At 55.7% G+C, this 12,837-nt stretch overlaps 4 protein-coding genes across 4 annotated transcripts; 2 read left to right on the forward strand and 2 right to left on the reverse strand.

Moving 5' to 3' along the window:
* Positions 1-416: 416 nt before the first annotated feature.
* CYME_CMO258C (hypothetical protein) lies at positions 417-1,412 on the reverse strand (the record flags this gene model as incomplete). The annotated part of the gene is made up of 1 exon (XM_005537580.1): positions 417-1,412. The coding sequence occupies one exon, from the start codon at positions 1,410-1,412 to the stop codon at positions 417-419; it is 996 nt and encodes a 331-aa protein (XP_005537637.1).
* Positions 1,413-4,343: 2,931 nt separating this feature from the next.
* CYME_CMO259C (hypothetical protein) lies at positions 4,344-7,340 on the forward strand (the record flags this gene model as incomplete). The annotated part of the gene is made up of 1 exon (XM_005537581.1): positions 4,344-7,340. One exon carries the CDS (start codon positions 4,344-4,346, stop codon positions 7,338-7,340), a length of 2,997 nt encoding a protein of 998 aa, XP_005537638.1.
* A 1,808-nt stretch (positions 7,341-9,148) lies between these two features.
* CYME_CMO260C (eukaryotic translation initiation factor eIF-3 subunit D) lies at positions 9,149-11,164 on the reverse strand (the record flags this gene model as incomplete). Its single annotated transcript, XM_005537582.1, has 1 exon — positions 9,149-11,164. The coding sequence occupies one exon, from the start codon at positions 11,162-11,164 to the stop codon at positions 9,149-9,151; it is 2,016 nt and encodes a 671-aa protein (XP_005537639.1).
* Positions 11,165-11,671: 507 nt separating this feature from the next.
* On the forward strand, positions 11,672-12,703 carry CYME_CMO261C (hypothetical protein; the record flags this gene model as incomplete). The annotated part of the gene is made up of 1 exon (XM_005537583.1): positions 11,672-12,703. One exon carries the CDS (start codon positions 11,672-11,674, stop codon positions 12,701-12,703), a length of 1,032 nt encoding a protein of 343 aa, XP_005537640.1.
* Positions 12,704-12,837: the final 134 nt, after the last annotated feature.

Below are 12,837 nucleotides of genomic sequence, written 5' to 3' on the forward strand. Positions count from 1 at the left end.
ACGGCCCCTAGGTTGCAAGTGTCGCAGTACTGCGGCGGAGGCTTCTACGTGCTCTTTTCGGCTTGAGTGCCTTGTAAAATGCAAGTGTTTCCCTGGCATCATTTCGGATTGACGGACCTTTACGTGCGATCAGGGGATTTAGATTTGCGTGCACATCGCGCACAGCTTGGTCCGTTGGAGGCGGACCTGGATCCGAGTCCCATCTCACTGGATTGTAACTGGCGTCTATATTCATATCCACGTGTCTGAACTTGGCAACCACGTTATTGGTTGCTAAGCACCTTCAAGCGTTTGGCGACTTCGAACGGCACCTGGACTGTACGCGGCGGATGTTCACGCAAAGGCGGTCTGTTACTTGTCAGCGGAGGCAGTCCCTATACTCAACGGCAACAGCATTTACACGGTTCGACCAGAGATCAGAGTCGATCGAGGGTTTCGTCCTCTTCATATCGCGGCACATAACAGGAGAATTCGAATTCCTCACCAGCGAAATGAAGCAGGACGAAATCCGTGAGCACGAAACAAAACGTCTGTTGTGGATGGACTAGACGCGCTTCGAGCGCATTCGCTAGAGCGCCCACCGGAATCTTTGCGCTTATCAGGTGATGCACGGCAGCAGCCGAGCTGTTATTATCGTCCGCGTGTCCCGGGGCAGCTGCTGAACCCGGAGGTGCATCGGGGCATTCACCTTCCACATACGCCAGTTTCAGTTCAGTGAATGTCAGACCGACTCGGATGGTTGTCGTCGGCACCGAGAGGCGAAGACGTGCCGTCGATGATGTTTCTCGCTTCACTTCAATGCTTAAATGGGCACAGAGCGGTTCCATTTCTGTTATACTGTATCGATGAAGTGCTCGTAGGCGCTTCGCGGCAGCATGGAGGCGTTCGGGGCAAGACAGCACCACGCCGCGTGCGCCAGCGGTCACCGGCGGCTCGCGTAGCTCCTGTAGGCGAGCTGGTGGCAGCACCTCCACGGCGACGTCCTGGATGATGTCCCATTCAGGTACTGTTGAATCGTGGAGGGCAATTTCCAGGCTAAGCACGGCACCGAGTTTGCGCCGCAAACGCAGCTGCACAAGCTGGCCCCGTAGCGCCGAACGCAGTGCCCCGCTGAGGCTTGTCGGTTCCAGCTGCAGAGCAATGTGATCCTGGGCCTTAGACTCGAGCTGATAGCTGGAAAACCAGGCCACCTTTTCTAACGAGGCCCATACCGCGAGGAGGTCGCCATCGCGCTCTCGATCACGGCCGACCAAACCGTCTCGATGTCCAGTGCTGGATACAATAAACTCGATGCGATCGTCAGCGGGCGGCGTCAGGTGCAGAATTACCTGTCGGTGATACTTGGCGAGTACGTTCGATATGCTCACGAGCTCTGGCACTTTCTCAAGCCGAAGCGCCGCTTTAAAGCGCATGCGTCGACTGAAGTGAGAACCGGGAAAGTGTCGTTCATCCAAGGACGTGACCCGCTGGCAGGCGACTCCGGCGTTGATCACCCCAATTCGCACCTACAACCATACGGTTCCTCGAGTGTCGTTGGCGCCAAAACGTGCACCTCGGGCAGCGTGCGCTGCATTGGAGCACCGCCTGCGATCTTGCGAATGGCGCCGCGGGCGGGCCTGGATGCATGCGTTTCATCAAAACTGCACACAGTACGCTGCTAGGTTTGTCCATGCCTTGAGCATTCTGGGAGCTTGTTTCAGATGTACCGTCTCTACATTCGACGTGCAGCAATGAGCGCGTACATGTTGATGGGCTGGTTCCAGGTTTTCGGTCGAGTTCTAGGGGTAGCTTCTTCGGTTATTTGCCGCAGGATTTCGTCACTTCATCGGAATCGAGATGATTCGTAATGCCATGGAGCAAGCGTCCACGAATGAACCCATAACAATATACAATGTTGGCATACAAGCCTGCAGTATTCTATGTTCCATTCGTGTCGTATGCTCCGATCACGTGTGGTTTACCGTTCGGATCTCTCTGCTTCGGGGCAACGCGAGGGCGCAGCAAATCGTGTCACTGGATCAACGAAGCGAGACGCTCGACATTGTCCGTTGAAGATCTCTTGAGAAGCGCACGCAAAAAGTTCGCTGCATTTGTTGCGTCCAAGAATCGATCCCGATCGAAAAAGAAATCATACTTGCTTCATGATTATCGGCAGCGCGGCACTCGACAGCAGCATGATTTCTCACACGTGAAATGCTCCGAGAGGCTCCGCGTTCTCTTCTGTTTTGCATGGAAGAGAGCCGCGGGCTCGGTCCTCAGTGATTGCAGCTATCGCGTCCAGTGGAGTGTGTCTAGCCGATTTACACCATGTGAACGGAGCTGGTTCGAATTTTCTCGACATGTTCTCTAACCTGGGTTCTCCTTACGGTGCTTGTTTCCTAATGAATAAATTTGCGTTTCACAAATGCTCTACCGAAGGGCAGTGGGTTCGCTTCCGTGTGCAACGCGCAACATTCTTGCCAATGGAACCCTCAGAAGAAGCCCTTGATCCCGGGAGACGGCACCTGGCCCGGAAACCGAGGAGAGCATCGACTGGTACATTCCATCCCCGTGAAGAATATGTACCAGAAGATGAAGGAAGCTTTCATGAATCAAAGGGCGGCGCCCGGTGGAGGCATAGGCGTAGAAATCGTATAACAACACCCGACTAGAGTCCAGTGACACCGCTGCAAAGGGCGCAAAGGGCGTTTGTGGGCGAAGAAGCTGAATTCGGCGATGAAAGCGTATATTGCGACTGCCGCCTAATCTTCAAAAGCGTCCACAACAGCTTGAAGCAGCGAAATCAGAACTTGAGCTCTGCAATCAACATCTGTCGAGTGCTGAAACCGGAGCTGGAGCAACGTGAGAGACTGGCGTTATGAAGCTTCAGGAAAGGGCGAGGGAAAAAGCATTCGGGTCAAAAACCTAGAGAGACTGGTGTTGATGACAGTTCACAACGACCCAGGCATGACTTCTTACGCGCATGTTAGGTAAAAGGACTCGTTCCATTTTATACCGATATCAGGAGAGTCGCGTTGACGTATATTTTGACCGACGAATCGTTGACAGGAACCCAAGATCACCTACGCCGCATCTGCTATCCGCATCTGGGAATGCGCCCATCATTCCGTTCCATACCGTCGGGTTATAGCTCCACCATTAACTTTATTCACACCTGATTGCGGAATGTTGGCAATGAGTGCATCCTGATTGTTGTCTGCATGGGGCTGCTTCGGAACCGTTCCGCGCAGGTTCTTACGCGTGGCGATGTGGACGGAACGCCACCCTCGTTCCGCTCAGAAGCATATCGAGATACGCACGATGAACCAGGAGTCTTACACAGAGCAGGGCTGCAAATGCGCAAGCACTGTATCATGCAGAGATGCCGCACGCTGGCGATGCTGGTTCGAAGGATGACGTTCGCAGATTCGTATTCGATTTGACGCTGATCAGGCTGCGCAAGCATCGTCGTACTTCTGGGGGCAAACAAGCATCACCGGAACATGTATGAATCCGTCTTCGACAGGGCAAATTTTCCCACAATGTGACGAGCAGTGCATGCTTCGAGAGCCAACGCTTGCGTCGGAAAATACGCAAGCTGCTGTTACTGCCGCAAAGAACGCATCCATGATTTCTCGGCCGTTTCACTCCTTGATACTCAGTTTGTAGGCAACGGGGATTTATTCTGTTCAAGAAGGCACACTGGGGTTGCAGCTCACCCACATGCTCTGATCGATACAGCTGTGTTTCTGGGTCGGTGGTAAGCAGCCTCCGACACCGTTGTTGAAATGCATGAGGGCGGGAACGCCCCGTATCGGGGGCTCCGACGGTACACTGCATCCCCGAGAGCATCTTGTACGGTGTAAGGCGGATGGATCTGAACAGGTTGCCTTGGAGGTACAGCGCATGTCGGCAACCGGGACAACAGGCTTTACACTGCTCCAGACGTGGGTGTATTTCGCCAACGTCAGATCACGCTGCCTGCTGGGACCCATGAAAGCATCGTCCATCCAGCGACAGCGTAGATGCCGAACCTATCGAAAAGCGGCTGCTACGGCGCCATCTACGCTACTGCTGACGCTGTTCGAAGAGAAGACGTCCTTGCGGAACCCGAACTCAAGTCGACTGGAAGCGTGTCCGGGCGTAAGTGTGTTCCTTGCATTAGATCGCTGTGCAGCGGGTAACCTTCTGAAGACATAGTGCTGCGTTTCTAATATCCAGGAGGTACCGGGCGCGCTAACCGCGTACTCACAAGACAAAGTTTTTCGGCCTATGATAGCGGCAGTGTGGTGTTTTCACGCACCGGGTTTTCTGGAACTAGAGCCAACAGCGTGTGTGGGTTGTTCAAGAAAGGCTAGTGCTCTATGCACTACCCGGCGGGGAACGCACTGCAGCTCGGCTTTGAGCAGTGTTACTGGAGCCTTGTGGCGCCAAATGCTTGTCCGACGAACAACTCAGCTACTAGTGTATGCGGCGAGTGGGAGCCTGTCCCTGTAGTGGACGCGGTTCCAGCCCAGAGAGCTGACAGCGGAGCGAGACGATCGAGCTATGAGAAGCTTGTTGCCGCTTCTAGCGGTGACGACTCGAGTGTGCGGCTCGTTTGCGGCTCAGTGCCTGGTCACTTGTGCAGTGAACCTCGTTGCTCTATGACTGTGCTTTACTTTGAACCTGCGTTCGGACGCATGACGGATCACTTGCTCTGGATCGAAGAGCAGCCCGATGAAGGCCCTCTAACCGGCAACGCCGTCTTCGTCATGGAAAAGGCCACACATCAAGTGGAAATAGGATGGACGCAGTGGTCCATCAACCTACGACTGCACCCGCACCTGCAGTTCATTGCATGGGAGCCACCCATACGGAGCGCAGCTGGTGCGTCGCTCATGCTGCATCCTCAAAACGGCGGTATGCAGCTCGCGTGGGTGGAGCTGCAGTTTGCTGCTGGAGAAGACTCTGCGCTGGTATATCTGTTGAGTGCTAAGGAGCTTCAACGGCTTCAGTTGACTCGCAGGCACGCTCGCCAATGGGAAATAGCGGATCTGGATTGCATTGAAATGGTCGTTCCGCTGCCGACACCAGTGCATAGAATCCTGCGATGGATTCGGCCTTTTGTCGATTCTGACAAAGCCGTGGTTTTGCTCCATGAAAATCAGATATGCTCACTGCCTTCCGCCCAGCGCATCGACTTGAGTGCTCTAATCCAACCGAAAGGTCGCATTGATGATGTTGTTGCGCTCACCGATGATCGCATGCGGCAGGTGTGGCTCGCTCGCTGTGTCGATGGAACGACACACGCGATAGAGGTCGATGCCTCGTTTCGAGCGAGCCCGCTACCGATGATACCCACGTATCGAATGTGGCCGAGTGGTCGACTAGAGGCCACACGACCGCCAATTCCTCGTGTGTACGTAGTTCGTCAACCACGTTTCCCCGCTGTTGCGATGACGCAGCCAGATGCAGTTACCGCATCGATAGATGGTGATCGGGCGTCGCTCGCTCGACATGCGGACGAAGGGCATCCAGCTGGGGCTGTGAGCCTCAGCTCACCATCACACGGAGCGAGGTCAGAGAGCGGCCCATCGCGTGCCTGCATAGTCACAGAACGCGACTCCGGCGGAATGCGCAGCCCACGATTGTTGCCCGGAAACTTTGTACCGAATCCGCTGACACAATCGCTGTCATCAAAGCGATCGGGGTCAGCGTGCAGCGATGTACTACCGACTGAAGACCCCGCACAGGGACATTCGTCGATGTCGATGTCGATGACCACCGCAGTCGGCGAGTCGGCACCGAATAGAAGCCTCGATAAGCGGTCGACGCATCGTTCTGCAGCGCAACGCATCCTCTATTCTACCGGATCCGGAGTCTGCCTCGTTGAGCTCGATGTTTCAAGCGGCGCTGTAGGCGAGCACATGGTCGTGGACGGAGTAGTTACCGGTCTGTGTTTCTTCGACAGCAGAGAGGCGTTGGTCGTACTGCGCTTGCCGGGCGATCCGCTGATGAACGAGCGCATCGCTTGCTTCCCTGCGCACGTAGTGCATCCTTGGTTGACTGAGGGCCGGCAAGGTGCCTGGCCCTTTGCACCGCCGTGCTCCATGGAACTTATGCTGGACGCAGTTACCGAAATTGCTGAAGATCGTCAGGCGCGCTTGCAGGAGCAACACGAGCAGCTTGAACGCACGCTGCTGGCGATGCGTCCCGCCCCGCAGTACGCTTACCTGCTCGGCAAGAACGAGCACGATCGTGAGCGCCTTGCCACCTTGTTCTCGGTGGGTGTCCGAACAGAGCGTGGCTTCGCAGAAGCGCCGTCATTACGGGTCGCTATACGCCTGTCGAGTGAGATCAGGGATGCGTCTGGGAGTCGACAGGAATTACCATCGCTCTCGGATGCCTGCAGCTTTGTCGTGCACTTGGGTGCGGCATTGGAAGCCATACCTGGTCCTCTTGCTGGCGCTTGCATGGACAACTTGAACGTGGTGCGATGCATCCCGGCCGGAGACTGGGTAAGCGCCACCGAAGAGCGTGTGATGCTGGTACCCTTGCCCGCCAACTCCCATGCACCAGTGCGGCTACTGGTGCTGCTCTGCTTTCATGGCCGTTTGGAGGATCCCGAAGCAGCATCGGCAGCAGTTGCGTCTGCGTCTGGATCGGAGGCTTGGCAGTTAGCTCCGCGAGGTAGCCAAGCCTGGTGGCTCGTGCTGACAGAGCGGCATCTCGATGTATTCGACCTCGTCGAGCGCGTCACGGGTGCGGATTTTGCGGCAGCGCTACCCCTGGCACCATATCATCAAAAGCCGACTTGGTACGGCGACGTACCGATTTTGCCAGCAAGGAAGCGGCCGCGCTGCCAGCGACTTGTTGCTGGTATACCCGGGGCCGTTCTGCGCGAGACGTTCCCGTCGTGCTGGTCAAACGGCGATGATCGAGACACTGCTACGATTTTCGTTGAGACGCTGCTGGGCAGCAGATTCCAAGTACACATACAACGCCAGGACTCGGACCTGGCTCGCTTCCAGGTCCAATTCAGCGGCCCGCTGGACGTGATTTCGTGGGCACGAGTTGCGCTCCGGGAGCGCTGCGACCGACATCGCTCTAGGCGTGAGGCGGCAGAGGCGCTCCCGGTCAGCGGAGGGCGCGCAGCGTCCAGGACGCCTCACCTGGTGGATTCTGAGTTTCTCAAAGCTTGGCTTGGCGCGCGAACAGGGTCGTCAGCGCCTCCATTGTACCCGCGAACGACTGCAATGCCACTTAGACCAACTCCAGCGGAAGAGAGGCATCTGCTCGCCTGGATCCGCGACGGATTAGCGACCTTTTCGGAACGTCTCGAGTCTGCGGAGCGGGTGTACGGCATCATTGCGCCTTAAGCTCTGCTATGGACGAACGTTGAAATCACCGCTTGCTCAGTGTCGCTTGCGGAAACGAACAAACGCAAGATGGAAACGAGGTACCCCGGGCAACATCGCCGCCCGTATTGGAGCTGTTGTCGTCACAGGACGCTAACGTGCTTGCTCCTGTGCGACGAGCTTGACGTGAGTGCGTACACATTCCCGACGTACGCTCGTATCTGCTGGCAGCGTTTGTCTGAACCTTGCGTGGCACCGACCAGGCACTTGGCTTACCTTTTCTCACCAGGCAGTCTTTGTCTGAATTGATGATGTTGAACGGTTGAGCATGCCTCTGGTTGCTCGACTAAGCTTCAGGTGTCCCGAACGACATGCAAGTGCGTATTCCATCGATCGGTACGGTTCCTGTAGACTCCCTGCTGTGTCCTCGCTGTAATGTTCGGGATTCTCCCTATTGATATCTTTCAGTCTGGAGGCGTTGACAACGATTCCAGACTGAGGTTACCGCTTCGACCGTTATCCATCCATGTTTATCCTCTTTCCGTACAAATTTTGGTCTTCTCTGTGCGATGATTTCTTCTTTTTTTGGTTTTTACTTGCCTGGATAGAATGGATTTGATCGCTGCGCATCATATCCGTTTGTGCATCCTCGGTGTTCAGACACATGCGATGCACAGCGGCATAGATATTCGCTTTTCTCTATCGATCTATATATCTGCAATTTTCTGAGTACTTTCCGGTCATCTTCCCCCTCGCGAGCACGCCAACAGATCAAAGCGCGTCTTCCCGCGCCTTATCGTACAAGAGCAGAGAACCCACACATCTGTTCTGGACTGCTCAAAGTAGACAAAAACTTGTCATACACTTTCAGTGCCGTGGGTGCGAAAGACTCGTCCATGGATCTCTCTGCATGCAGCTGACATACGACATCACAGAAGACGCTTTCGATTGCACGATACCCGGGAGCATGTGCTGATCCCAAGCGCACCTCGAAGGTCAACCGCTGCTGCATGCTCCCTGACCAATTTTGAGTGACGGAAAATAACGTTGTTATCGAGCATGACAGAAAAACATCGCATGGAACTAGCGCAAAGCACTTCAACGGAGAATGACACACATAGAACGATTCTATTCGTTCGGCGATCAACATGCGATCACGAAATGGATGGGCGCCTAGTACGAATCTTGTCGCCGTGCTCGCTTGGGTCGTGCTCTCGGCCAGCAGTTTGCGTTTCTACGAGTGCACAAACAATTTCTCTGATTTTTCTCCACTGAATAATCGTCCAGTGAAACAGACATCCGTCCCAGATGAAGCAAGATTCTGTAAGAATCAGCACAGAATCAGTTGTGCGCGAGACCCGACGCGTGAGCGTCTCCGATCGAAGCGTACCGCTTTTGCCTCGCTCATTGCTGTCCGCATGAAGGGTATGAGAACCTCATCTCCTGAGGGTACTCTAACCATTTATCTCAGAGAGTATGAAGAATGCATATATTGACGAGGAGGTACGCTTGGAAGTCGAATCTGGTGCATTCTGTTTTGCGTATAGTACGCACCGTATAAAGACGAGAAGTTGTTCATTCATTTGCTGACCGTAGAGTAACTGACCTGGACAAGTAGGGTCGTTTTCGGCAAGCCACCAGTGACAGTACCCACTCGCTCAGCGATACGCTTCTTCTGATGAATATCTGCGAGCAAAACACTCAAACTCAACATGCTCGTGCTGCCACCGGTCATCCAGAATGCACGGCGCTGCGTGTCATGCACCGTATACAGCGTGCACTGGATTGCGGCAACGTTTCGCGATCCACTCAAGTATAACTCCTCAAGTTTATGACTTGTTCTGGTTGGATTCACTGCCTTCCAGCACGGACGGCATGCGATACAACCGCAACGACTGTCGATGCGCTTCTTTTGTCAAGATCGCCCGCTCCCCATCCGCGAGTAAACTGAAACATACTTGGACTAAATGGTTCATGATTCCCCACATATTCCGCGTATTCACGCCAATCTGCTTCGCAAATTCGTTCGGCTTGTATGCCTGCATACCCAGGATCACGTGATTGCGTGTATCACGAGGGTTGACCCGCGACACAAAGCCCAGTTTCAGCTGATCCGCGCCAGCTATCAGCGCTAACACTGTCCAGCGAACGAGTTTGGCGGTGTGATTGCGCAGCTCCGTCGCCAAAACACTGCCACGCTGGGCGTCGAGACGTGTACGCCAGTCGCCCACACCTCCCCCGGCAGTGGCACCAGCAGCGCCTACAGCACTTCCAGAGCTGCCGCCAGCGCGTACATTCGTGTCCGGTATTTCGTTGAGCGCGCGCAAAAGGATCAAGGCCGGAGCAGTGGATTCTCCCGCAAACGCTGGTCCAGTAGTTTCCAGTGCTGCATCAACTTCACAGCGCGCAATCAGTTCCAGCTCATCCGACAGCTCCCATCGGCGATAGCGGTAACCCACGAGAACCGCATCCGTCGCACTGTCGGTGAAAGGGCTCTCGCCAGCAAACCGATACGGCTCAAGGTCAGCGCGGAGCACGCTCTGAGAAAAGTTGTGATTGATACGTGCCGCTTCCAGAGCGTTGCTTTGCGCCTGCTGAAGTGCAAACAGCATGTTGGCCCCAGCAAAGGCCAGTCCAGAGCGCTGACTGTTATCCGTAATGGTCTCGAACATGGTAAGCGTCTCTACCTGGCTATCTGGACGCCTGTCGATAACCAGCACGTTACCGTGCCGTTCGACGACCACATCCCATGGATAGCTCGATTTCGGAGCCGCCATCAGCAGTGCCAGCAGCGGCCCTGTGGTGAGCACGCGTCGTTTCTCCGTGGGCGCGTCAGCTGCTCCATGATCGCTGTGCTCTAAATCGCTCCGATAGGACTGCATACGTGGATCTTCATTGACAGTTGGATAGAGTCGCTTGCGCTGCTCGAAGGATGCCAGCGGCCGAGGTTGCTTGCACGAAATACGATCACAGCTCTTGTCGTAGTAGCTAACTGCTCCGCGTTCACAGAGCATTTCCGCTTCCGGGATATCTTGTCCGAGTTCCATCTTGATCAGCTTCGCAAAGGGTATTTCAACCAGCAGCGTCCACTGAGAGGTGCCCTCTAGTGTCAGCAGCGGTACTGCGTCCACAAATGGACTCAGCAAGCTTTCGTCGCGGTTGCTTGCCTGGGCGTTTCCGGTACGTGCGAGCTGGGTCGTCGGTGCGCCGGCTGCTCCGAGGAGCGGCGTCGTTGCACTGGTTTGCTTGCCCGCGCCAAAAGCACCCGACACACTCGAGCCGGCAGCCGTTGATGCCACCGCTCCACCGCGTGCAAGCGCTGCTGCTGTTGTACGTCTCGCCGGGGCACCGCCCCGAGCAGCCCCAGCACCACCTCCATAGCCAGAACGCTGCTGCTCTCGGTAGGCGCCATAACCCGCTTGAGCTGCACGCTCTCGACCGGATCCTTCGACAAGCGTGAAGCCCTCGTTCCCTGCAGATCGGCTTCCAGCGCCCGTGAACCGGGTTGTAGCCAGTGCGGACTCTTCGTCGCCGAGGCCGTTCGTTAGCCCCGTCGACGCTCGACCGCGCTCGCGAGGCGTTGCCTTCTGGTGACGTCGACCCCGTCTTCCTAGCTCATCCTCTCTTGTATCCTCTTCTGCAGCCCATACGCTTTGGGCATCATTGCCGATCTGGGACGCTGCTGCTGCTCCCGCAAAGTCCGCTACCCGTCCGAGTCGCTCCAGCCGAGTGAACGGGGCGTACGGCACGTGGCGATAGCGATCGGGCCCCAAGTCCAGTGGTGGTCCCCAGCCCTCGGGATTTTCATAGAAACTGAGTCGTTCATAGAGCGCACCAGAGGGCATAGCTGGTGTCAAACGAATGAAGCTGATTCTTGGCAGACAAGGGCGCTCACTGATACCCGACTGCAAACATGAAGGACGCAGCAGCGGCGCCGCTGCATCCGTAGGCTCTGATCGCTTCCGTTCACGAATAAGCAGACTGCATTGCTTTAACGACTGACTTTTTTTAACGACAGCTCTGGTATCCTGGATGAACTGAGGTTGCTTTTTAGTTCATCGGTAACATCGGCGTATGCGGTAGAAAGCTGGATAGGTTCATCTATCTTGGACCGGAAAAGCCGATTTGGGTGTAGGGTACGCGGAACCGTTTGCAGAAGAACTGGGTTTGCACTCTTTGCCCTTCATTAGTGATATTCACGTTTTCCTAAGCGACCAAGGGCGCTTTGCGTTACACCCCGCGAAGACGTCATCGAAGACAAGAGGCGGGGCACGTGTGCACCGAGACAACGCGGCAGCGAACGGTAACCTTCGAAGCAGTCGCGGTGCTTTCGACACCGTACGAGTTATTGAATGGAGGCGCAAGAGCGTTCTGTCGATGACGCAAAGGACACCTGTATTGGACAGAAACTTTCGAAACGAAGACCTGTTGGCTGCAGCGTGGATTGCGCGTTGGGCTTCAGCGCTCCGAGCGGACCGCCTACGGTACCGCTCCGCCGGGTGCTCCTGCCAGCGTCTCGCGTTAGAACGCCTCCATGTCGTGAGGCGTCCCGTTCAGGAACAGTGTGCTCCACGAGAAACGTTCCCGGAATCGCCCGTATTGCTTGCAAGTCCAGAGGAGCGTTGCGAGCACGAAAAATTGGTACACAGCGAGCTGTGATCGTACTTCGGCACGCACAGCGACCACCGTTACTTTGGGGAAAACCGTCGCCAGCACTAGTCTTTGGTCTGGGAACCCTGCTTGCTGCTGCACTGGTCTGGAACCGTCTGGCGAACCTAACACTGGTGGAAGGTACACGAGCGCGTGCCGATCTCGTAGGTGCGATTGCAAGCAGTGCGCTCCTGTTGTATGCGGTGAGTGCCTGGCAAATAGAGGTTCGCAGCACAGCTCCGGTACGCATTCGGGACGGGCACCATCTAGAGCAGACAGAGACTATTGCCTTGGGAGGCGAACTTGAAACCGCCTTGGCATGGCTCATTGATACGGTGTTTGGGGCGTGCGCGAATGTCACGACTGCGGTCTGGCTGACAGGTGATAATACCGGCCGCATCGTTGCCCAGCGGGGCATGGTCAAGGCAGCACTTGGATCCCAGGTTGATCTAAGGCGTTTTGAAGAGCTGGGCGTATTGAACCTCCGCGACCCGGTGAGCTCAAGGTACTTTGCGGACCTGAAAACCGTCCCACGAAGCATCGAGTGGCAACAACTGCTACCAGCGGATACACAGTCCGCCTGGCTGGGTACCTTTAAGGCGCCACTCCAGCGTGATGGATCGCAACCTGCCCAGTCTTGTTTTCTGCTGATCCTTGGTTGCAACAAGATACGAGGTTTCTTGGATAAGGACCTGGAGATGTTGGCATGCTTCCAGCAGCAGTGGATGCCATGATGCAGCAGAGCGAAGGACGACATTCGTCGTCGACGGGAGCAGCGGCCGGTCGCCGTGTTCCGCATGACCAGGATTTGCGTGGGAGTCCCAATGCTGTGGAGAGGAGAGCTGCCGAACTCCTTCGGGCTCGAGTG

The sequence above is a fragment of the Cyanidioschyzon merolae genome, chromosome 15 (genome assembly GCF_000091205.1).
Source record: "Cyanidioschyzon merolae strain 10D DNA, chromosome 15, complete genome".
In the NCBI taxonomy this organism is placed as follows: Eukaryota; Rhodophyta; class Bangiophyceae; order Cyanidiales; family Cyanidiaceae; genus Cyanidioschyzon; species Cyanidioschyzon merolae.